This window comes from Arachis ipaensis, chromosome B10 (genome assembly GCF_059453495.1).
Source record: "Arachis ipaensis isolate K30076 ecotype BB chromosome B10, ASM5945349v1, whole genome shotgun sequence".
Classification (NCBI taxonomy): Eukaryota; Viridiplantae; Streptophyta; class Magnoliopsida; order Fabales; family Fabaceae; genus Arachis; species Arachis ipaensis.
In genome coordinates this window covers 3,977,616-4,002,628 of record NC_142435.1, presented here as the reverse complement: position 1 = coordinate 4,002,628, position 25,013 = coordinate 3,977,616, and the positions used below count along the sequence as shown (strand labels likewise).

General features: G+C 32.9%; 5 protein-coding genes and 1 non-coding gene across 8 annotated transcripts; 4 read left to right on the top strand and 2 right to left on the bottom strand.

Annotated features, from left to right (window-relative positions):
• Positions 1–418: 418 nt before the first annotated feature.
• On the bottom strand, positions 419–2,653 carry LOC110268291 (uncharacterized). The gene is made up of 5 exons (XM_021114261.2): positions 1,982–2,653; positions 1,753–1,887; positions 1,138–1,304; positions 798–1,014; positions 419–586 (listed from the first exon to the last, which is right to left on the bottom strand). The coding sequence occupies exons 1-5, from the start codon at positions 2,651–2,653 to the stop codon at positions 419–421; spliced, it is 1,359 nt and encodes a 452-aa protein (XP_020969920.1).
• An 11,817-nt stretch (positions 2,654–14,470) lies between these two features.
• TRNAI-UAU (transfer RNA isoleucine (anticodon UAU)) lies at positions 14,471–14,544 on the top strand. Its single transcript has one exon. It is a non-coding gene; the product is annotated as a tRNA-Ile (tRNA).
• A 237-nt stretch (positions 14,545–14,781) lies between these two features.
• Positions 14,782–17,544, top strand: LOC107623698 (protein IQ-DOMAIN 9). Its single transcript, XM_016326046.3, has 6 exons — positions 14,782–15,261; positions 15,699–15,808; positions 16,073–16,228; positions 16,301–16,528; positions 16,620–16,733; positions 16,818–17,544. The coding sequence occupies exons 2-6, from the start codon at positions 15,737–15,739 to the stop codon at positions 17,151–17,153; spliced, it is 906 nt and encodes a 301-aa protein (XP_016181532.1). The 5' UTR covers positions 14,782–15,261; positions 15,699–15,736; the 3' UTR covers positions 17,154–17,544.
• Positions 17,545–18,010: 466 nt separating this feature from the next.
• On the top strand, positions 18,011–20,240 carry LOC107622079 (nudix hydrolase 15, mitochondrial-like). 2 transcript variants are annotated; one of them, XM_016324000.3, is made up of 5 exons: positions 18,011–18,160; positions 18,594–18,924; positions 19,136–19,278; positions 19,498–19,617; positions 19,723–20,240. In XM_016324000.3, exons 2-5 carry the CDS (start codon positions 18,630–18,632, stop codon positions 19,942–19,944), a joined length of 780 nt encoding a protein of 259 aa, XP_016179486.1. In that variant the 5' UTR covers positions 18,011–18,160; positions 18,594–18,629; the 3' UTR covers positions 19,945–20,240. The 2 variants fall into 2 exon arrangements, with proteins under 2 accessions (XP_016179486.1, XP_088359550.1); XM_088503424.1 differs by lacking the exon at positions 18,011–18,160 and having other exon boundaries at positions 18,183–18,924.
• A 693-nt stretch (positions 20,241–20,933) lies between these two features.
• LOC107623325 (nudix hydrolase 15, mitochondrial-like) lies at positions 20,934–22,481 on the top strand. 2 transcript variants are annotated; one of them, XM_016325532.3, is made up of 4 exons: positions 20,934–21,402; positions 21,492–21,634; positions 21,713–21,832; positions 21,934–22,481. In XM_016325532.3, the coding sequence occupies exons 1-4, from the start codon at positions 21,150–21,152 to the stop codon at positions 22,168–22,170; spliced, it is 753 nt and encodes a 250-aa protein (XP_016181018.1). In that variant the 5' UTR covers positions 20,934–21,149; the 3' UTR covers positions 22,171–22,481. The 2 variants fall into 2 exon arrangements, with proteins under 2 accessions (XP_016181018.1, XP_088359541.1); XM_088503415.1 differs by having other exon boundaries at positions 21,002–21,402; positions 22,059–22,360.
• Positions 22,482–22,556: 75 nt separating this feature from the next.
• On the bottom strand, positions 22,557–24,468 carry CHLI1 (P-loop containing nucleoside triphosphate hydrolases superfamily protein). Its single transcript, XM_016325531.3, has 2 exons — positions 24,199–24,468; positions 22,557–24,003 (listed from the first exon to the last, which is right to left on the bottom strand). The coding sequence occupies exons 1-2, from the start codon at positions 24,397–24,399 to the stop codon at positions 22,951–22,953; spliced, it is 1,254 nt and encodes a 417-aa protein (XP_016181017.1). The 5' UTR covers positions 24,400–24,468; the 3' UTR covers positions 22,557–22,950.
• Positions 24,469–25,013: the final 545 nt, after the last annotated feature.

Sequence of the window (25,013 nt, the reverse complement as noted above, 5' to 3'; positions counted from 1 at the left end):
TATTGTTTCTTGGCTCATGCTAACAAACCCTTGTAGGAACCAAAACATGGAGTGTCATCGAATTTAAAATTTTATTACTAAGACTATAGAGCAACTATAGAATTACATGTAATGTAATCAAATTAAAAGTCTCAAATAAAATAAAACCATAACTATCGAAACTAACATAAGTCAAATGAAATCCCCATGCAAGGTTTCTTCTTATCTTTGATTTCCAGTTTCCTTGAATCCAAAGGCATGGTCTCCAATGTAACAAGTCCCTTCTATCTATAACTCCGAGTTACCTTGGCCTCAACCAAGACAAGGAAACTATTCACTCTTTCTTTGCTTGTTAACATTGTTGGATTTCAAGCACAAAACCATTGCAAATGCATACTCATCATAGCCATTGTTACTGCTTCACGGTTTCCTGCTAGAATCAAAGCTTCAAGCTAAGATCAATGCCGCAGCGTCCTGCTTCGCATCGCCCGTGATGTGATCCAGGTGCATTCCCCCACTCTGGATCCTTAACTCCTAAGAAATTATAAAAAGGCTTGTTGTCTGATGCATTTGATCCTGAACGATGGTTTGAGTCCTCAGTTCTATCCTATAATGTTTCGAAAACAGAAAAAAGGAAATGTATAGTTAGATATGCAAACTATAATCAAGAAAAAGTGTCCTTCATTGTTCTAAACATTTGGATAGATAGAAAATGAACATTTTTTTTTTCTTAAGAGAGGAACATTAAGTATTTGCTTCATTCCTTAAAAAAAAAGGTGATTGTTACTAAACATAACCAAAGAGCTAAGAATATTGACCTTCTGAAATTTCTTGCAACTTACTTCAATGACTTGGTAAGGGAGCATAGTGCCCTTGGAAAGAACACCTTGAAACAAATGCATAGGTGGTGGTGGTGGATGAACATCATGATGAGTTGCAAATGATGGGAAATTTGCTTGGCCATGCATACCAATGTCAGAATTGAACCTTTTGTTGTTGAGATCCAAACTACTGCTACTACCCCGTTTGGCATCCCTGAGAAAAAAACAAAAAAAAAGACAAGCAGAGACAAAAATGAAAACATTATCTTGAATACAAAAGATACTGAAAATGAAAACAAAAACCAATAAGGCCTATAATGGTAAACAAAGGAGTTACCTGTAACAATTATTGGCTGAGGTGAAACCATTTGCACCTTGAGTATCAGTAATGGATGATTGATGAGGTCTACTAAGGTGAGAAAAGATTGAAGAAACTTGGAAGTTAGGTGGAGGAATCAGTGAGTTTTCCAAGGATGAAGGGTGAGACCTCTTCATGCCAGATACCTAAATTACACATATAACTTTGTTGTCAAGATAGAACTGCAAATTTCAGATTGCTGCTAAATCCAAAAATGTTGCTCTTTACATCATTGTTCTATAATCTTCTCATATCCCACAGACCCAAATAAACTTAATCTCAAGAAGGATTGAGATTTCTAGATCTGATTAACTTTTTAATTGTTAAGCTAAACAGATTAAGGTAAATATGTCGAGAATTTGGCAAATTCTTTTTGAAAAATAATAGCTAAGAACTGAATCAATCACTGGCCTTAATAGCATCAAGGCATCAACTATAAGAAATCAAATGCCTATATGAAATTAAAGTAAAACATGCCTTACAAAACCTACTCAACTAGAAGAAAAAGTACAGAAAACAGTTCCAAATGTACTATTGTTTTAGTAGAAACATAAATGTGAGCATGGAGGAATAAGAACATAGAACAGTTTATACCTTATGTTCCTCTGGGACATTAGATGTGTGTTTGTAATAAGAACTTTGGTTTGAAGGGGGCTCTATATGATTGTGCAGTCCAAGTGGCAATGATCCTGAAGAGGCAGGGATACCACTTCCAAGAAACTGATTCATCTGCAAGCATAGGTTTAAATTTCACATGATACTGATATCATAGACACAGACCAGATAATCAAAGTAAACATTATTATAATTTCATAAACCTTACCATGGGAGGAGATGGAAACGAATTAGTTCTCTTTTGAATTGTGGAAGGTTGAGGCCAAATTTGATTAGATTCAGAAGACAAATTCCTAGATGAGGAATTTCCAGAATCAGATTGGCTTACATCTATGACATCATTGATGTTGGACTTGGACATACATGAACTTAGATTCATTGGAAACAGTTCCTGTTCAGGCCTAACCAAACTTGATCCTCCACCATTTCTTCCAAAGTGAGCATAGACAGAAGGAGATGTCATAATGGATGGTGGAGGAGTAGTTGGGACTAAATGATCAGATTTTGTTGCCGATGGAGGAACATGTGGCGGCCGAGGTGGCGAGGAGGGTGGTGGTGGTGGCTGAAGATGATGATAATGATGTGGTTTCAAAGGTGAAGAATTATGATGAAAAGGATTTGAATGATGATTTGATTGAAATGAAAAAGCACATTCACCATTGTTGTTATTGTTCCCCCTATGATGATGATCTGAAATGGTGTCTATATTCTCTTGTTCTCTGAGGATCTTCTCAAGCTCAGCAACACCAGGGCCTCTCTTTGGAATCCTTGGACGCTTATTCTGCGGCTTCTTCACACCGGAACTCCACATGCTAGCAGCACCACTGCTTCCACAACCACAACCAGTGTTACCTGTGTTGCTGCACATGTTCATGTTCATGTTCTTGTTCTTGTAATGACAATGATGATGCTTCTCCTAAGGTTTGATTGGTGCCATATAATATAGATGTGAGATGAAGATCATTGAGAATCCAATGGGGATTAAATAATCAATGAAATGGGAGAGAGGAAGATGATTCAGACATGATCCAAAATGCCCCCATTTGAAGGATCACAAAATATAATCTAAAAGGAGTAACAAAAAATATTCATTCAAAAACAAATAGCGTGATATAAGGAAACAAAATCTCTCTTAAGAAGAACAACATAGAGGAGGAGAGTGAGTGCGGCTAGGCTAGCATACTTCTACTATATAACTTATATTATATTATATTTTTATTATTATTATTATCAATGAATTAATTATAATTATAATAATAGATTATTATTGCTTAGGAAAATCTTGTGTGTCGTGATATCTAAATTAAATTGCAAAGTAAAAGGGGAGTTTCCGGGATTTTCTCAGACCAAGAAAAACATGGAGTTTGCAAAAGGCACTGAAATCCAACCAAGCATTTCCATCAGAATCTTTCTTTCTATGAGTTTTTCTCGCCCATGTTTTTCTCATCACTATTCACTCATCAACTCACCCTCACTTGTGTTCTCTCTTCTTTCTGCACTGATCATGGTGACACACTTTTTCTTACTTAGACGCGTGTGATAATATTCATCACTTCCCTTTTTAGCCCTCCAACTTAATTACTCTTATTCATAATCCACTTATTGCATGCACGTTGGACCCTGCTTAATTTACTCTGTCCATGCAATTTCAGATTAATTTTTAGAGAAAATGACAAATAAGTGCCTGACCTTTTGTCCTGCGGACATTTTCGTCCCTGACCGTTGAAAAATATTTTTAAGTCCCTGACCTTCACAAAATTTGGACGGATCAGTCCCTCCGTCCAAATGCCTCCGTTAGGGACTTATCCGTCCAAATGCCTCCTTCAGGGACTGATCCGTCCAAATTTTATGAAGATCAGAGATTTAAAAGTATTTTTCAATGGTAAGAGACGAAAATATCCAAAGGACAAAAAATCAGAGACCTATTTACCCTTTTCTCTAATTTTTATTTTCATCTGCTCTATAGTTGAATTTTACCATTAACAATTCAACATAAAGATAATTAGTTGAGTTATTTGCTCTTATTCTTCGTATGTTTAGTGTCTTCTAATAAATATATGTTTTATTCTCTTGTACAAATTAACTCGTCTCGTTAATTTCACTGACAAATATATTACGTGTATAGTATATTTTAAAATTAGCTATCAGAATAGAATATATATTAAAATATAAAATAGATATTAAAATTAAATTAAACTATATATATATATTTATACACAAATATATAATATTTAATTTTAATGGTTAATTTAATGTGTAAATAATATTTTTGTTTCACTAAATGCTAAATAATGAAAAAAAAAAACACGACCCAACAAACTTGTAAGTTGGATACTAATAATTATAATAACAATTATATTAGATGTACATTAAAATTATCTATCAAATAAAATATACATTAAAATATAAAATACACATGTATTTAATTTTGGTGTGTAAATATTATTTTTGCTATAAAAAAACCAAGAGTTGCCGAATTTGATATCTCATCATTTATTAAAAAAAAAAGAAAAAAGAAAAAGAGGTATAATATCACCAAGTTTGAAATCTGTTTGGGCACCAAGAAAATCACACTCCAATTTTTCTTCTATGATATGCTTTTAGGAAAATTATAACTGACCATTTATCAACCTATTGGTGAAGACATTTGCCATGTATTATATGTGCATGTTCTTTTTCTTTTTTAATTTTTTATCAATTTAATTAATTTTCTAATTATATAAATTATAATTCCAACAAAACTTAGAAATTAAATTAGTAGATTTTCATAAATATATTTGCGTCTAATTAAACATATTAGATATTACATATGCTATTAATTAATATTTCACGTCATTAATTATTGATAAAAACTGTTAATAAAAAGATAAAATGACAAACGTAATTAATTTGTAATCTTTAAAAGACAAATTTGATTGAAATTTTTTTTTAAGATTGAATTTGAAGAACAACTTATCTTGTTAAGGACTAATTTAATCATTAATCCATATATTATTGTTTTGTTTCCCCTCAATTAAATGCATCCAAAAAAAAAAATAAAACCTATGAGTACTACCTACGATTTTGGAAGTAAACTTGAATAGGAAACATGTTGAATGTCCAACCTGGCAGTTTTAAACTTTTGGATATTCTTAATAGCTATTATGGATGTATCAACCACAAAAGCAACCAATCTATGCCACCAAACCTTCTTTAATGTGTTAAGAAATGAAAGATTTGTCAGAATGAATTTGACCTTAATAATGTTTTTCCTCTTTCAAAAGTAAATCTTTCTAAAAATACATTACAAGAACCATATATACATGTACGTTTAGAAATCTTTGGCAATGCAATAATACACCCACATGGGTCATGCCAATGTAATCTTTACTCATTATGAAGATCATCATAATAACCTTTTTTAGTTTTTTTTTTTTTTTCTTTCTTTTAATTCGTTTTTTCATTGATCTACCTCCATGCAGGACCAACTCCAATTATGAGTCAAATTTGTTTTATATGAAATACTCTATGAAAAAGTGGTGGCCTAATAAAACTTATGCAGTCTAAATAAAAAGTATGAATGACCAAATTGACCAATGGCTTCCATGAGATATAGATCTTGTTTAGGTGAACTTTTAAGAAAAAATTTTTTTTTGAGTTATCTTTTTTTAAAAAATCTTATGAGAAATTAAAAGTAATTTTATGTTTGGATATCTCATGCAAAAAGATATTTTTATCCATCAATTATGTTTGGGTATAATAATATAAAAGTACTTTTCTGTTTATTTATTACATAAAAAACATCTTTTTTTAAGAGAAAAAGATCTTTTAGAAAAAAATATAAATTATAACTTATCAAAAAAGATGTTTTTTTTTTTTTTTAGTACTTTTACTTTTACTACTAGAAATTTGCCAAACACATTAAAAAATAAAAAAAAATCTTTTTTTTTTTATCAAAATAATGACGCCCAAACAAGCACATAAACTCTTTTCACTTTTATCTTCTGCTTAAATATGTATAATTACTTAATTAGTAATTACATGTTGAAGGGGTCAGTTGAGAATATGAAATGAGGGGGAAACTGAAATTAATGAGAATATATATGCCAAAGATTCAACCATTTATTGTGATTATTTGCTTTAGACTTAATGATAATTTAGTACCGAAGAATATATATAAATGATTCAGGGAATTAAAAATAAGAAGATTACGTATCTGTAACAATTGCCAAATAATTTGAGGTTTCTAAACTGAAATGAAACTAGTTTTTCCAATGAGAAATTAGTAAAGGATTTGTTTAGTAATAAATACTTTGACAGGCTTTGGCAGGAAATGATTTTGATACTTTCGTTCTACACCAATTTGGAATGCAATAAAAACAATTATATCCTTATCATAAATTTATAGTTTCATACCTTGTAAGTGATGAAAATTAATCATATTTTAATGTCATTTTGAAGAAAACCTTCAGCAAATCTATGGTTAAAAAAATCGTATTGTCAGCAAAAAATTAATCAGAAGCAACTAAGAAATTTATGTTTAAAATCTTCGCAAATCTATGGTTAATAATGAGGAATTTTGACAATTTATTAAAATCTTTTAGGATCAAATTTATGTATTACACGTCTTTAACAAGCCTCTTAATTAAGTTTCATAGAAACTATATATCTACATGTGAAGAAGATAAAGCATTGATGATGGAACTATTCTAAAGTTTTCTTTTTTAAGTAACGGAATATGGAATATAATCACACTAATTCTATATATATATAAGCCAATTTATTATCAAAATTCATTTTTATGATATATGTTGAGAAGGAATTGGATGCTAATATTTCCTTCCTTAATATTGACGGCTAACTATATGTAATATTGCAAAAATTTAATTTTGATACACTATTTAATGTAAAATTATTTTACACGTGCATCTAATCACATAATGTTATATTAGTAAAAATACTACCTTTAATCTTGACCTTGCGAATAATTATTCAAAAGAACGGTTGTGATTGTACGACTGTGTAAAATATTTTACACTGTTAGTGCATCAAAATTAAACTCATAATTGCAAAACAAAAATTTTGATAATAGCAAAATTGATTTGAAAATTGGAATTCACATCCCCTAAAAAAATACAACAATTACTAATCGGTCAATTTACATTTTACATTCATCCTCAGAATAAACAAAATAACATATCGTTTACAAATAAGGGAAAGTTTTGGTATAGACATCCCTATGCAACACAAACCATAAAACAAAATAAGCAACATTCAAATAAAAATACATTCCAAAGTGCAAAGAGATAGAAGAAAATAACAAAGCTAGGTTGCCTAGGCATATAAGAATATAGTCAATACTTTATTTAGTGCCTTACTATATCCTCTAAACCATACTCATCAAAGCTTTAAGCCCTTTTCAATTCTCAATGATCATATTCATTCCTTCCTAATTAGTAATTATTAATTACCACCACCATCACCAAGAATTCACTTAAAAAAAAATAGTAACCAGGTTGTGGCTCACTTGGCTTGGGCTTGAACTTCGTGGCCCAATGACCAGGCCCAACGGGCTGCACCATGGCCTCAACTACTGTGCGACAAATTGGGCGTGTAGGGTCTGAACAAAAGGACTTATCAGTAATCAGACTCACTTTACTGCAAACCATGTCCAAAAAAAAAAGAATTTATTGCAACGAAAAAAATAAAACTTTATTTTAAATATTCGGATATGGAGAATAAATTATCAAATAACATAAATACCAGAACTTAATTAATTTTGGATTATGATATTTTAATGTAATACTTTTAATTTAATATAAATCTTGGATTAAATAGCATAATCATAAGAGATGCATTCTTCTGCTGGATGTAAATTTAAATTGAATGCATTAAGAAAGTTTCTATCAGTTTTCAAACATATAATCTAGAACCAAACCGATGCAAAACATTTCAGTTTGTTGTGAAATAAATAAATAGAGAAGAGATAATATATATAAAATAAAGAAGTATAATTAGATAATTTTAATAGTAATATTTATTATAATTATTATTTTAATATAATAGAAATAATTAATATATGTAGTAAAGTGTATAAAAGAGAGAGGATATTTTGAGAGTATAAAGAGAGAGGAAATTACTTTGTTATTGTTTGTGTATATTTTTTTTGTCCCGTACATGTTTTTGTAGGCATACAAAACTTGTTTTTCAAAACTCATTAATTTTCTTTAATATAAAAATTTGTTCCTCTCAACATAGAAAAATTGAATTGTTTATTAATGAACATTCATTTTTATCTATCCTCGTCACAACATCCTCTTGGATGTCCATTTAGAATTATGTCTCATTAAAATTTTATTAAAAAAAAAACCAATTGAAAAAAAATATTAGTGAAAAAAAAAGAGTACAATATCCTTTGTGATAGGGACTGTCTCATTAAAAACCTTGTCAAGAAAAATCCAATGAAAAAAAAACCTGATCAAGGAAAAAAGAGGACAATCTCCCCCTCTTGTCGACATCATTTAATATCTCAAAATCGACGCATCCCAATATGATGTACCAAATTTTCAAAGGATGATTTTGGGAATGACTTTGTAAACAAATCTACCAGATTGTCACTTGAGCGGATCTATTGGACATCAATTGTCCCTTAATTTTGAAGATCATGAGTGAAGAAAAATTTGGGAGAAATATGCTTTGTTCTATCACCTTTGATGTATCCACCTTTAAGTTGGGCAATGCATGCTGTATTATCCTCAAACAGGATAGTTGGAGCTATCTTATGATCAATCAGTCCACATGATGACAGAATATATTGGATCAAACTCTTGAGCCAAAAACACTCGCGACTTGCTTCATGTATTGCTAGTATTTCAGCATGATTAGAGGAGGTTGCCGCTATCGTCTGTTTCGTGGATTTCTATGATATAGTTGTACCACCATATGTGAATAGGTATCCTGTTTGAGATCTCCATTTGTATAGATCAGACAAGTATCCAGCATCTGCATAGTCAACTAGTGGTGACTTGGATCCATATGGATAAAACAATCCCATGTCAACCGTTCCATGAAGATATCGGAAGATTTGTTTGATTCCACTCTAATGTCTTCTGGTTAGAGAGGAACTATATCTTGCTAGTAAATTCACAGCAAATGATATATCGGGTCGTGTATTATTAACAAGATACATTAGCGCTCCAATGGCACTAAGATATGGTACTTCAGGACCAAGGATATCTTCATTTTCTTCCTTAGGACGGAATCGATCCTTTTCCACATCCAAATATCTTACGATCATTGGGGTACTCAAGGGATGTGACTTATTCATATAAAATCTTTTCAAGATCTTTTCTGTGTATGTTGTTTGATGAATAAAGATCCCATTTTTTATATGCTCGATCTGCAGACCGAGACAAAATTTAGTCTTTCCAAAATCTTTCATCTCAAACTCTTCTTTCAGAATTTTTATAATTGTTGGAATCTCTTCAAGAGTCCCAATGATATTTAAATCATCAATGTACACAACAATTATAATGAACCCAGATCCAGATTTCTTTATGAAAACACATGGGCAGATATCATCATTATTGAATCCGTTTTTGGCCAGATACTCAGTAAGATGATTATACCATATTCGTCCAGATTGCTTTAGACCATATAAAGATCTTTGCAATTTAACTGAGTATAATCCTTGTGAATATTCATTGGATGGTTTAGATATCTTTAGTCCTTCAAGAACTTTCATATAGATATCACGATCTAATGATCTGTATAAATAGGCTGTTACTACATCCATTAAATGCATATGTAGTTTATGATATGCGGATAAATTGACCAAATAACGCAATGTTATTGTATCCACTACAGAGAAATATGTTTCTTGATAATCTATACCGGACCTTTATGAAAAAACTTGTGCTACAAGTCGAGCTTTGTAGCGTACAACTTCATTTTTCTCATTTCGTTTTCTCACAAATACTCATCGGTATCTAACAGGTTTTACATCTTCTGGTGCACGGACTACAGGTCCAAAGACTTCACGTTTTACAAGTGAGTCTAACTCAGCCTTCATGGCTTCTTCCCATTTTGGCTAATCATTTCTTTGTCGACATTCTTCGACTGATCTTAGTTCAAGATCCTTACTTTCATGCATAATATTTAATGTCACATTATATGCAAATATTTCATTGACAATTGTCTTATTTCGGTTTCATTTCTCTCCTGTAAAGACATAATTTATCAAGATCTCGTCATTTTCACAATTTTCAGGTACATGAACGTCTTCTGGCGTTAAAACTATATCAAAATTTTGGACAACTGCAGGTGTTTTTACTATGTCTTTTTCAACAGGAATAGTATTTACATCTTTTCTTTTCTGAGAATTTTTGTCTTTGGAACCGATAGGTCTGCCACGCTTCTGGCGTGAATTTGCTTCAGCAGCTATTTGTCCGACTGGGACATCAATTCGAATTGGGGCATTTTTCGCTGGTATATAAGATTTGGTTATCCTCTTTGTATCGGAAAATGCATCAGGCAATTCATTTGTTATTTTTTGCAAATGTATAATCTTTTGAACTTCTAGTTCACATTGCCCTGATCGAGGATCCAAATGCATCAAGGATGATGCATTCCAATTAAGTTCCTTTTCATGAATCTTATTCTCTCCCCCTAATATTGGAATTTTTGATTCATCAAAATGACAATTTGCAAATCGCGCTTTAAATACATCCCTAATTTGTATCTCAAGATACCTTACTATAGAGGGAGAATCATATCTAACATATATCCCCAATTTTTTTGGGGTCCCATTTTGGTGCGAGAAGGTGGTGCAATGGGAACATATATCGCACACCCGAATATTCTTAAATAGGAAACATTTGGCTGCTAGCCAAAAGCTAATTGTATAGAAGAGAACTGATGATAACTCGTTAGCCTCAATCGAATAAGTGCTGCGGCATGTAAAATAGCATTCTCCCAAGCTGAAAGTTGGGAGATTTGTTCTCATAAGGGTCTAGCAATTAATTGAAGGCGTTTAATAAGTGATTCTACTAACCCATTTTGTGTGTGAACATGAGCTACTAGATGTTCAACACTTATTCCATTAGCCATCCAATAAGCATCAAAATCTTGGGAAGTAAATTCACCAGCATTATCAAGACGAATTGCTTTGATTGGATTTTCTGAAAATTGTGCTTTTAATCGAATAATTTGAGCAAGTAATCTCACAAACGCCAGGTTGCGAGAAGACAATAAGCACACATGTGACCATCTCGAAGATGCGTCTATTAGGACCATAAAATATCTAAAAGATCCACATGGTGGATGAATAGATCCACATATATCACCTTGAATCCTTTCTAAGAATTCAGGAGACTCAAATTCAATCTTTACTGGTGATGAACTTAAAATTAACTTCCTTTGAGAATATGCAGCACAACAAAATTCACTAAATTTAAGAATCTTCTGGTTTTTTAGTGAATGTCCATGGGAGTTTTTAATAATTCTCCGCATCATGGTTGTTCCTGGATGACCCAATCGGTCGTGCCAAGTTATGAATTCATTTGGGTTAGTAAACTTCTGGTTTACAATGGCATGTGATTCAATTTCACTAATCTTGGTATAATATAACTCAGATGAGAGTGAGGGTAACTTTTCTAATATAACATTTTTATTTAGATCATGAGTTGTGATATATAAATACTCATGATTTTCCTCATTTATTGTCTCAATATGATATCCATTTCGGCAAATATCTCTAAAACTCAACAAATTTCTCAGAAACTTGGTAGATAATAGTGCATTATTTATTATGAATTTTGTTCCTCCAGGAAACAAAATTATAGCTCTTTCGGAGCTTTCTATCATATTGCATGAGTCAATAATAGTATTTACATATTCTTCTTTTGGCACAAGATGAGTAAAATATATATCACTTTTGAGAATGGTGTGCGAACTTGCACTATCCGCAAGGCATACATCTTCATTATGTATCCTTGCAATTTTCTTCAAAGATAAATAATAATAAAATGAGTAGTAATACATGCACAGTCAAATTGAATTCTTGATTGAAATTTTTTTTCTAAGAAACACTATACATAATGTTATATACTAAAATTTTATTATTATCACTATTATCACTATTATTATTTTAAAACTTGGTACATTTAATGATTTCAAAATTCATGAACATTACTATTTCATTATTTATATACATCATATTTGAAACTTAAATACATAGAAAGTAAAACTTAACAATAAATTTCTTACATTATTTATTTACATGAATACTTAACAATCTCACATATTAAACTATTCCATCATTGATCAAATGACCAATATTTCTTTCAAGATCTTCAAAGAAATCAGATACATCATAACGAGTGGCGAAATTTTCAACATCATTTGAAACAAAGTTTGTTTCCTTTCTTTTGTCATTCTTTTTCAAAGATGCTTGATAAAGATCGAATATGTGCCTTGGGGTACGACAGGTACGCGACCAATGACCCTTTCCACCACAACGGAAACACTTATCCTCTGTTGATTTATTTTGTCCAAAGTTTCTTTCTTTATCCCACTTCTGGTGAGATCCTTTCTTGTGAACGTAATTCTTTTTCCTTCCATAAGTTTTCTTGTTACTAAAACCTTGTCATTTACCTCTTTTGGAGTAATGATTTGCCACATTTACTTCAGAAAATGGGGCGCGCCAGCTGGGCGCGCTTCATGATTTTTTAAGAGTAACTCATTGTTACGTTCAGCAACAAGAAAGCAAGAAATTAGCTTAGAATATTTTTTAAATCTTTTTTTTGATACTGTTGCTGCAGGAGCACATTCGAGGCATGGAAGGTTGAGAATGTTTTCTCCAAAATATCATTATCAGTTATCTTTTCCCCACATAATTTCATTTGTGAGATGATTCGAAACATTGCAGAATTATATTCATTTATAGATTTAAAATCCTGTAGGCACAAGTGCGTCCATTCATATCGGGCTTGAGGAAGTATCACCGTCTTTTGATGATTATACATTTCTTCAAGGTCTTTCCACAGATCTGCAGGATCTTTTAATGTGAAATATTTATTTTTCAATCCTTCGTCAAGATGACGACGAAGGAATATCATGGCTTTAGTTTGATCCTTTTGAGATGTATTATTTTCAGCCTTAATGTTAATGGTATCTCCAAGATCCATTGAATCAAGATGGATTTCAGCATCTAGTATCATGATAAATATTTGTTTCTAAATATATCAAGAGCATTGAATTCAAGATGAGAGATATTCGACATAATGAAAATTTGTTATTTGAGTCTTTCTAAAATTTGATCAGAGTCTCATGCTGATAACGTGTTGAGAAATAAATAAATAAGGAAGAAATAATATATATAAAATAAAGAAGTATAATTAAATAATTTTAGTAGTAATATTTACTATAATTACTATTTCAATATAATAAAAATAATATATATATATATATATATATAGTAAAGTGTATAAAAGAGCGAGAGTATTTTGAAAATATAAAGAAAGAGAAAACTATTTTGTTATTGTTTGTATATATTCCTTTTGTTCCGTACATATTTTGATAGGCATACAAAATTTACTTTTCAAACTTCATTAATTTTTTTTTAACATAAAAACCTGTTTCTTTCAACATAAGAAAATTGAATTGTTCATTAATAGACATCCATTCTTATCCATCATCGCCACAATACTATTTATTATAATCTACATGATTGACCTCGTATCAATACTGTATTTTAAATTTTTAACGCAAATGTGGATTTTAGGATCGGATTTATATTAAAATATACGTATACGAAAATCAGACAAAATATATCGTATGATTTATAATTTATATAAGTAAAATATTCTATTTAATGTACTGTATAAAATAATTGGTGAGAGACTTAAGATTATATTTCATAAATGTACGTAAACAATAAATTATGTATTCATAATTGTATATTGCACTTACTAGACGAAGAATAATTGCCAACTTATTCCGTCAGAAGATAATAATTAAAATTTTATTAATATATTTATAATAAAAAATTACTATAAATCTAAATTATGATGAATACATACATGATGATTTTAAGTTCAATGTAGGTATCAAACATAAAGACGATATAGATAACTTCTTCCTCTTACTAATATGATAGAAATAAATTTTGTGAAAAGAAAAGCTCAAGAAAAAAGTCAAAATGACATCGATTTGAATTTCTAGAGCCACTTGCATAAATGAATAAATCAAAATCAAAATAAAAAATCAAGATCTGAAGACAAGTAAGAGGTAGCTTTCGTAACAAGTTAGTAGTGGTTTTGAAAGGATTGGATTATATTGGTTGGTCCATGGACATGAGAAAGAAAACTAATAAAACTCCTAACTTCAATAATGTCATTACTTATTAGTATTAGCGTTACATGGTCCCATTCCCAACCATAGCCATGGTTGGTGTATGCGTGTTTTGTGACTCAGAACTAAACTAAACCCGTATGTTGCGGATGGATTAGGGAATCTAAACTAAATGGATCAATGCTAATAGGAAATGACTACTACAAATTAAATTAGTTAATACTTGAAATGAGAGAACCCGACGACTATTTTTTCTTCTGCAAGTTTCCCATAATTGAAATAAACAAGGAAATTATTGTGGCTTAGTAATTTGCTATTAGTAATTGTTACATTCAATAATAAAAATCTTAAATATTAAATTTCAAACGGTCCCGTAGCTCAGTTGGTTAGAGCGTTGGTCTTATGAGCCGAAGGTCGCGAGTTCGAGCCTCGCCGGGACCATTTTATTAGTTTTCTTTTCCTTTATAAAAATTGTTGGATACCCTCATACCCATTATTGAAAAGTGTACCTCACGTCTAATTAAATAACGCATTATTAGAACATTCATCGCACGTTTAGTAAAAATCAATTTCCACTTAATTTCGATATATCATAATTGTAAATTTTCTACAAAAATGTTTAATTATGAGTTATTATACAATTATTATAAAAAAATAAAAATGATATACTATATTTGCACGATGCAAATGAGCACAAAGTATATATAACATGGAGGGAAGACAAAGACGTCAGCATCATGTTCTTATTATCCTTGTTTGTTCAGCTGTCACCATAAAAAAAATCCAACCCACTGTTCTACGTTTAGATATGCATTCTTCATTCTTCTCCTTCCCTGAATTCCTTTGGTTCATGACATTTTCACATGAGAAAAAAGTTTGTTTTTTTTTTTCTTATTTTTAATTGTAGTTTTGTCAAGTTCAACGTCAGAGACAAGGGAACTAAAGCTGGTATTGGGCCATGGCAATCCACATTCCACACCAACCCTTTTATTCTCTTTTCTGACCCTTCTCTCTCTCTCTCTCTCTGCCTTCTCCTTTTCTTCTTTCTTACTTCTACTCTAAAACTCATATCATTTTGCTACACACATAACTTGTTTGGCCAGTTCAGGAAAAAAGGAAGGGTCCTCCTTTCAACACTTTCCACTTTCTTCTAGTCTGGTATGTCATTCTCAATCTCCACATATGCTTCTTTTGTTTCTTCTTCTGTCTTATGTTGCTCTTGCTGTTTTACATGCTTGTTTTTTTGGGTTGACTCGCATGGATTCTTGGTCAGCTTGCTACTTCCTGGGAAATTAAGCTTATGTTTGTACTTAGTTGTTTTCGGTTTTGCAAAGACTTGTTTGATCCGTGTTTTTGTTGTTCTGTTTGTTAGATCAAAGTATTAGTTTCATAGTTTAGTTGTTAATGGTTGTGCTTATTACAAGAAACTATGATTTATGCTATTCTAATCTCTTAAAGTATGCTGATAAAATTCAGCATCTGTTATGTTTTTATGCATACTTTTTCCATGTCTTGAGAGCTGTAAAATTTTTCTGAACCTGTATACAAACAATACATAGGAATATGCTAATGACTTGTATTTATAATACTCCCAGGAGTATGTTGATCTGAGACAAGTTATCATACATCAAGAATGGGTTCAGGCGATTGGTTTAAGACATTAATTTCGAGAAAATCAAAAGAAAGAAAACCCAAGAAAGGAAAGGTACAGTGCAATTCCTATCATCTTTTCAAATGCTTTGATGAGAACTGAGAAACCAAATTAGTTTCTGCATATTGATTTCCATATATCTTACTCATATATACTGGTAGATTTCGTGTTCGTGGTACTATGATGACAGGAATTCAAAACCAAATTTGGTTTAGAAGTCTTGTATAATAGTTAAACAATTGTAACTGCAATATGCCCCTAAGGGAAAATCCTAACAAGTATGATTCTATCTTCATATGTGGTCACAACTTGAGACAGGGTACTTTAGCTTCAGCGAAATTAAGTGCACTGAACTCAAATGATTGTACAAGAAGAGACTCTAGTGACTTAGCAAATGGTGCTAAAGCTGAAAATATTGGGTCAGTTGAAACTATTGCTGCAACAAGAATCCAGACTGCATTCCGGGCTTATAAGGTAAAGCTTTGAGAATATCATCTGCTGGTTTTTTCTTTATTTATTGTGAATGCTGACTTTTAAACTTTTCAGGCTAGAAAGGCTCTACGCCGCTTGAAAGGTATCACAAAACTGCAAATTGTAACACAGAGTTACTCGGTTAAAAAGCAAGCCAATACTGCTATAACTTACCTTCATTCATGGAGCAAGATACAGACTGAGATTAGAGCTCGAAGAATCTGTATGGTGACTGAAGACAGGATCAGGCGGAAGAAACTAGAATCTCAGCTTAAACTTGAGGCAAAGCTCCATGATCTAGAGGTAACTTATGGACTTGCTTTCTTCTTTTTAAGTAACTATTCTAGAGACATGAACTTGTTTGAATCAATTCAGTTAATGTATCAAATTACAGGTTGAATGGTGTAGTGGTTCTGAAACCATGGAGGAAGTTGTTGGAAGGATACATCAGAGAGAAGAAGCAGCTGTCAAGCGTGAAAGAGCTATGGCATATGCTTTTTCTCATCAGGTATGTTATGATCTTAAGAAATGTCCCATTATCTAGTTTTGCATGTTCAGACTGAAAGTCAAATGAATTTCTTGTGAATCATAGTGGAGGGCCAACTGTAGTCAGAGCCAAGGGCTAGGAAACTGTGAACTTGGTAAAGCTAATTGGGGTTGGAGCTGGAAGGCACGCTGGATCGCTGCTCGGCCGTGGGAAAGCCGTGTTACCACTGTGTCCAGTGATGCAAAGAAAGCTCAGAATAAGAAGGATAAGAAGACATCAACACCAAAAACACCTGTTTTGGCAAAACCAGCTTCCACCAATCCAAAAGGGACCCCTCCTTTGGCAAATGCTAAAGGGTCTGCAAAAGCTAGGAGATTGTCATACCCAACAACAGAAAAAACTGTAACTGTGGTGCAGAAAAGTGCAGTGAGTTCTCACTAGTGGTTGCTAAGGCAAAGCGTGCAAGCTCTAAGTATCAAGCCTATTGAACTTGAGCTGTTTAAAATTGAGTTCAATTTGTTGATGTGCATTAAGTGAAAGTAAAAAAAAGTTATGTTATTTATTCATTGGATTGCTTCAATTTGTGCATATGAAAAAGTGACAAATTCAGAACAATCTGGAGAATGGGTTAATGGACCAGCATTTGGGTGTGGTTTGTTGATTGCTTTTCCTTTTGTTTATCTTTCTCAGTCTTGTATATTCAACCAAGAGACACATTGTAGATAGGAACAGTATCTGATATTCCCCCATCTGCTGTTGTAATATAAAAATTTTAAGATGGGACCATTGTTAGTTTGGTTTATTATTATCATTTTCAGATGTGCTTATCTTACATGTTGGTTCCATTTTTGTGATACAGTGTTATATTATGTTACATGTCATTGTTAAATTCTTATTACTTTATCACCATGGTTACTCCATTTTCACTTTCATGTGAGATAATAATCAGGGGTGTGATCTTCTTCAGGCCTTGTTGCCTTCCATTAATAATCAGACAAAAGAAAAAATAGAATAATCATTAATATGCCAAACTGCCACCGATCTAACTTTATTGTCTATTTATATGAAAAGGGTGCGAAATTGCCACCATGCCATTCAATGTCAACAATGCAACTTATTTGAGTACTGTGAATGTATACATGCATGGTTTAGGTTCACAAAAATGGTGGCCAGTGTCTACTCAATAGGGTAATAGGATGGAGGCTGTAGCCTACCTTTGCAATAAAGATACTAGTAGTTCAATCATGAATAAATAAAATAAAATAAATGAAATAAAAATCATGAATGTTTCTCACCAAATGATTGACATCATTATAGGATACAATAACATTATTGATCATACTGTAAATTTAGACTTTTATATGTACTAGATCAGTTCTGAATCTTGGGATTTCAAATCTTGTAAAAGTTGTACAACTCAACTTTAAAACCACAAATCTGGTCAGAAGGTAAGAATTTTCATGTGATATCAAGCGAATGAGGCAGTATCAAGAATATTTTCTAAACTAGAAGATATTAGAGAATCGTTTGAATTGAAAATACTCAGTACTACATTCATATTCAGCATTCCAATTCCTTCGGTAGCTGGAAAGTTTCTTGCATTTAATTTCTCATTATTCATGATCAATCATAAACAACTAAGCTCAAACTAATGGCAATTTGGCACCGTAATAAAATTTAGATGTCGGTGGTTTTCTTATGACACTTTTTTGTACTTTAAAGAAAATTAATATTTGTCTCCAAAAACAGGTTTCCATTGAGATCATCCAATCAAAGCTACCATAAAATTTCATCAATTTCTACAGTTTCAGGCTTTCAGCACATTTATGATATTATGGTAGTGCTACTTAACTAACATTCATGGTTTCCATTTTGAAATAGCATCAGCATAGCTTCTTTCTCTCCCCCTCAAAGTTCATGGATCCTTCCAATAACAATGGAGGACAGAAGAGGCTCCTAGCCTTGGCACAACGGCTCAGACTTCACAAGCCCCCACCATTCTCTGAGGACATGTTAGAAAAGATCATGGAAGAAAGCAAAGGCAAGGTTGTTTCCCGAGTCGGTTTCCCGGAATCAGCCACTGCAATTGCTCAAAACCAAGGAGAATTTAGATTCAAGAGAGCTGCTGTTTTGATCTGCATCTTCGAAGGCGACGCAGGGGAACTACGAGTGATCCTCACCAAGCGATCTTCCAAGCTCTCTATGTACTCAGGTAAGCTCAGTTTGTCACACAATATGGAAGGACACTTATGTGATCATGTTTGCTTTTCAAAAAAGAGGAAAGTGACTAAACAGGACTTCAAAATCATCAAAAAATGCTTACCACTAGACCAAAAGCTAACATATATTAATAAAGGGTATATATTTATTTTCTTATAGTTATTCAAAAATATATCTATCATGAGGGACTATATCACTTGCAGGTGAAGTGGCCTTGCCTGGTGGTAAGGCAGAAGAAGGTGATAATGATGATGGAGACACTGCAAAAAGAGAGGCAATGGAGGAAGTTGGGTTGGACCCTCAACTTGTTGATGTTGTTACATTTCTTGAACCATTCTTCTCTAAGGTATGAATTCCCTTTGATCTCTGATGTTCAAAGAAATGACATTCATGAGAGTTCACCCTTAGTTTCTTGTTTTCATTTGTTCAATATTTGGTCAAAGTCTGCGAAGCTTTCAAGACTTGTAAATATTTTATGATGTAAAAGAGTTAATAATCTTTCAGAAAATGCAGATTGGTTGTTTAATCTATGTTGTATTTTCATTAGTTTTTGTTTCCTTTGCAGTACCTCATAATAGTGGTTCCTGTCATTGGCATACTTCATGACAAAAAAGCATTCAAGCCAGCTCCAAACCCTGCTGAAGTAGAAGCTGTATTTGATGTACCTTTGGAAATGTTTCTCAAGGTCCAATTTAGATTTTATTATTAGATGATAATATAAAATTCAGATTTTATAACAATTAAAGTCTTATAGTTTATATAAATCTAATGATTATCTTACATTGATCAGGATGAGAAGAGGAAACAAGAAGAGAGGATATGGATGGGAGAGAAGTATGTGATACATTTATTTGAATATGAAATTGAGCACAAGAAATACCTCATATGGGGTTTAACAGCTGGCATGTTGATAAGGGCTGCATCAGTTGTGTATCAACGGCCACCAGCTTTCTTGGAGCTCAATCCTATAATGATTCCTAGGGATGTAACCAAGGATACTTTAATTCATTGAATTCAACGTTTATTGGATTATTCATTGGGAAAGGAAAAGGGTAGTTATATAGCACAGCACTTGGAAGTTCATTCCTCAGTTCTATTATCTCAGATTGTCCTTTTTTCACTTAGAGAGAAGTTCTTGCAAGTGTTGCAGGGCTCAAGAGTAGAAGGTACTTTTGAGTTTTGTCTTCTCATGCATGTTGTTGTTGGTTACAACTTTGATTCAATAGGAGAGTCAGATTCCTAGATCTAGATTCTAGATATATAGTTGCCTTTGTAATTTGTTTGACTTGATGTTTAACTTGCCATAATTTGAAGTTCATTTAATTTTTAAAATGTGTAATTATTTTGAAATTTTTTTTTAATTGTTAACAAAAAAATGTTATGTGCACACCTTCAACAATCAAATCGATTATCATATATTTATGATGCGATAAAAATATTTGATCAATTGGAAAATATGATACATAACAACATCATGTAAAACTTTTTTTTGAGTAAAGTATCGTTTTTGTCCCAAGGGAGAAGTCCCAAAATTGTCCCTAACGTTTCAATCGTCTTATTTAAATCTCTAACGTTTCAAAACTGACTCAATGGTGATCTGAAATATAAAAAATATCGGTTCCGCTACGTTACCAACATCATATCTGCCAAATTCTACCAACTCTTATTTATAATTATATTTCATAGAAGTGTGTTTGTGGATGTGTCTAATAAAAATGTCTTTTTTATAGCTGTGTTTAATAGAAGTGTCTTTATAGATATATTTTCTGGATGTGTCTCTTTATATATGTATTTAAAATATATTAATTATTAGACACATCTACGAACACACTTCCATGAAACACAATTATAAATAAGAGTTGGCATTGGTAGATAATATGTTGGTACCCTATACTTTTCTAAAAAATATATATAATATATATTAATTGAAATCAACGGTTAAAACAACTGGTGCACCGGTACTCCCGGTGCATTTAAAATGTTTCCTATAGTTTTAGAGAATGGGGAGAGGAAAAAGGAAAACTCAAAAAGGAAAGTGGAGATTAACTGCATTCGGTTTCGTACCAAATATCAAACTAATCTTGTCTTCTGAAGCAATAGAATAAATCAATAAACCACTAAAAATTGATTTCCTGTCTTGCATGCCATCGATAAAAGAACTCTCAAGTTTATACTTTAAACTCAAAAACACAAAATTTGGAATCTAATAAGAACAACATGGAAAGCAGAAAACATAGGAAGGGGAAAATGGAATCACACAGTGCTGAGGTACGAGGTTCACAGAGACTACAAGCTTTGCTTCATCATTTCCAACCTTCCATAACCAACAACCCCCACAACTTGAAGCGCAGCCATTTCACCTCGAAACCGACCAAGAGAGCTGCGGTTCTGATCTGTCTCTTCGAAGGTTCCGATGGGAATCTTAGAGTGATCCTCACTTTAAGGGCTTCTTCTCTCTCACGCCATTCCGGTTTGATCGCTTTCAATTTTCAACCTCAAAGTTGCAAAGTTTGTTTCTTTCTCGCCCTAGCTGAAATGGGTTTGTGTTGGTTGTTGCAGGTGAGGTTGCTCTGCCAGGTGGCAAGAGGGAAGAAGGTGATGCTGATGATGTAGAAACCGCTTTGAGGGAGGCTAAGGAGGAAATTGGATTGGACCCTTCTCTTGTTTCTGTTATTACTCTTCTTGAACCCTTTCATACTAAGGTATGCACTTCTAGAAATTTAGCTGCATTTCTTTTTTCCTCAATTTTGTTTACTTTACAAAGTGATTTTAATTTGCAGTATGGCATAACAGTAATACCTGTGGTGGGAATTTTGTCCAACAAGGATGCATTTTCACCGGTTTTAGATTCAGCTGAAGTTGAAGCAATATTTGATGTTCCATTGGAGTTGTTCCTCAAGGTTTGTTGTACTAAATTTAATTTCTTGGGTGAAAACTTATGTATACTATGACATGTCAAAGTCAAATGAACTTGGTTTTTGAGATCATGGTTTGCATGCAGAATGAGAATAGGAGAGCTGAGGAAAGAGAATGGATGGGAGAGAAGCATCTTGTACATTATTTTGATTATGAATTTGAGAATACACAGTATGTGATATGGGCTATAACTGCTGCTATCTTGATCAGGGCAGCTACCGTTTTACTTCAGCGGCCGCCGGAGTTTCTAGAGCAGAGGCCTAAAATCTGGGGAGGAATTACTGAAAACGACATGATAATGTTACAGAATAGTTCCAAGTAGTTTTAGTTTTACCATTTTTTACATCTTTTAATTTGTATGATATTTTTCAGATGAACCTGCTCTCCTTTTTTGAGCAATATAAAACAAGTGATTGAAGCAAACTGAATTTGGAGGAAGGTCATGAGGAATTGAGAAACTTCTCACTTATTTGTGAAGCACTGTTTCAGTGATATAGCTTTAATAATGATCATGATCTAAATTCCCCTGCTGACAAAGTGCAAATTATTTTGTGTTATTAATGCTTTCTTATGTATATTGTGTTGAATGTTATGGTATTTAACCTAGTTTATGATAAGGGAATTGTGTTGAAAGTTAGCATCCTAGCTTAATACACTTTAAAATTGATATTGCTTAGTGAATCATAAAAGCTAGCATATACAAACATATACTCTCAAACACGGAACTTGCTGTGTCTTATATAAAATAATAGTCAAACTGAAGAAAACTATGTAACCAAATTCAACAGAATAAGTAGATAACTCAGCCGAAAAGGTTATAACCCCCATATACTAACAAGCACTAAAGTTCAACTCTTTTCGAGTCCTCTGAAAAGCTTAAAACTTCCCCAATCATATTTCCCTCACTATGGTACATAAACTTAGCAGAATACCTCTAGCAAGTTACAGACACAGATGAATATAAAATTTCCTGTTTACATGGAGTTTCTGAATCTTGCAAATGTTTAGAACAATGAAAAATCCCCAAATAAATAAAAAGGGAAAACTTCAAAATAATGTAGTAATATGCTCATCAGATACCATAGCAAATAGACCCTCACCCTCAGCTAAATACCTCATAAAATTTCTCAATGACAAGAACACCCGAGTCTATTGACTCTAATGGATCCTTTCTAAGACGATGTCTCAAGCAGTTAGGGATCACAGTAGCAATATCCTCTGCAGTCACCTTGTCTCTTCCCTTCAGAGCAGCCAGAGCTTTTGCAGCTCTATTTGTGACAATGTCTCCTCTCAAACCATCCACATTCAACTCTGCACAAACCTTTGAGATTTTCACCTTGAGGTCTTGGTCTATTTGAACAGACGAAAGCGAACTCCTTGCTGAGGAAATTTGTGTCTGGAGCTTCTCCTGCTCGGCTTTGTAAGAGTCCCGGAACTCCTTTGGGTTTTTGTCGAATCGAGCTCTCTCCTCGACAATCTTCACTCTAAGCTCAGCATCCCTAACAGTCCCCACCTGAGCATGCATTCCAAACCTATCCAGCAGTTGCGGCCGGAGTTCTCCTTCTTCAGGGTTTCCCGAGCCAATTAGGATAAACCGAGCAGGATGTGAGATTGAGATACCTTCTCTCTCCACCGTGTTCCAACCAGACGCAGCAGAATCCAACAAGACATCCACCAAGTGATCATCCAGAAGATTAACCTCATCCACATATAGGATTCCCCTATTTGCTTTAGCTAGTAACCCAGGTTCAAAGGCCTTAACACCCTCAGTTAAGGCTTTCTCAATGTCAATTGTTCCACAGACTCTATCTTCTGTAGCTCCCAATGGCAAATCAACCATGTTAATCTTGCTTAAGACAACCTGAAGGCTCTCTCCTTTCAGCACGCGCTCTCGGACTTCAATGCCCATGAACTCTGGATCCTCTGGGTCTGAGTTATAAGGGTCGCCGGCGACAACCATGATTTCAGGAAGCAAATCTACCAATGACCTGACAGTTGTGGATTTACCAGTGCCTCTATCCCCCATGATCATGACACCTCCAATCTTGGGATCAATCACATTAAGGAGAAGGCAAAGCTTCATCTCATCCTGTCCAACTATTGCAGGAAATGGATACACTGGCCTCTGGCTTTCTTTAGCAGCAATCTTCTGAGCCTGGATATGAAAATTTTATAGTTGCCATGAAACAAGTAAATAATAATGCAGGAAAGAAATTGATTAGCAACATACTATCAAGTATCAACAAGATGAACAAAACGCTGTAAGGGATGACTTGGTGCAAGTAGAATGAGAAGAATGAAAGAAAATGCTATGGAGTAGGTTTCAAAATTGGTGATGGGTATTACGTACCTGTTGAACAGAGTTGACTTCAGTGGCAACGCTGGCAACAGAAAATTGAGAGGTTCCCTTGATACGACAGATTCCTATTCCTCCGTACAACTTGCGGCCTGATGTGAGGGACAGAGATCGAAAGGAATGGTTTGATGAAGAAGAAGGGTAAGTTGGAGAGAGGAGCGCAACGGAGCAAGTGCCCAGCGTGGACGACGCCATGCTCGGAGAAGAGTAGTTGCAGTTTCAGCTTCTGTTTCAATTTCAGTTTCAGTTTCGCTTTCTGTTTTGTGCTTATTGTGCAATGACGACAGCTGTCATTCTCCTATTGGCCAGAAAGCTTTGTGGATAAGAAGATGGATTTCATTAGCATTTTCCTCTGTATTTTACTACCCAGCCCAATGATCTCCCTTTTCTTTCTTTCTTTAAACATTAACTTAAGAGCAATTAACGAAATTTAAGATAAAGTATATTTTTTTATTTTTTTATAAATATTTTTAATGTTAATTTTATTTTATTTTTAATATTTTTAATTTGTATTAAAATCATTTTAAATATTAAATTTATGTAAAACGTTAGAAGTAAAATTAAAAATATTCAAAATTAGCTTTGATACAAATTGAAAATATTAAGAATAAAATTGAATAAAATAAAAAAATTTTAAAGACAAAATTAAATCAAATTAAATATTATGAATATTTAAAAAAAGTATAAATATTACGAACAAAAGCCGTACTTATTCAATTTTAAATATTAAAAATTAAATTCTAAATTCTAAATTTTATAATGTAAAAATAAAATATTAGCACAGAAGTGTTGGCTATTAGTATTGATAA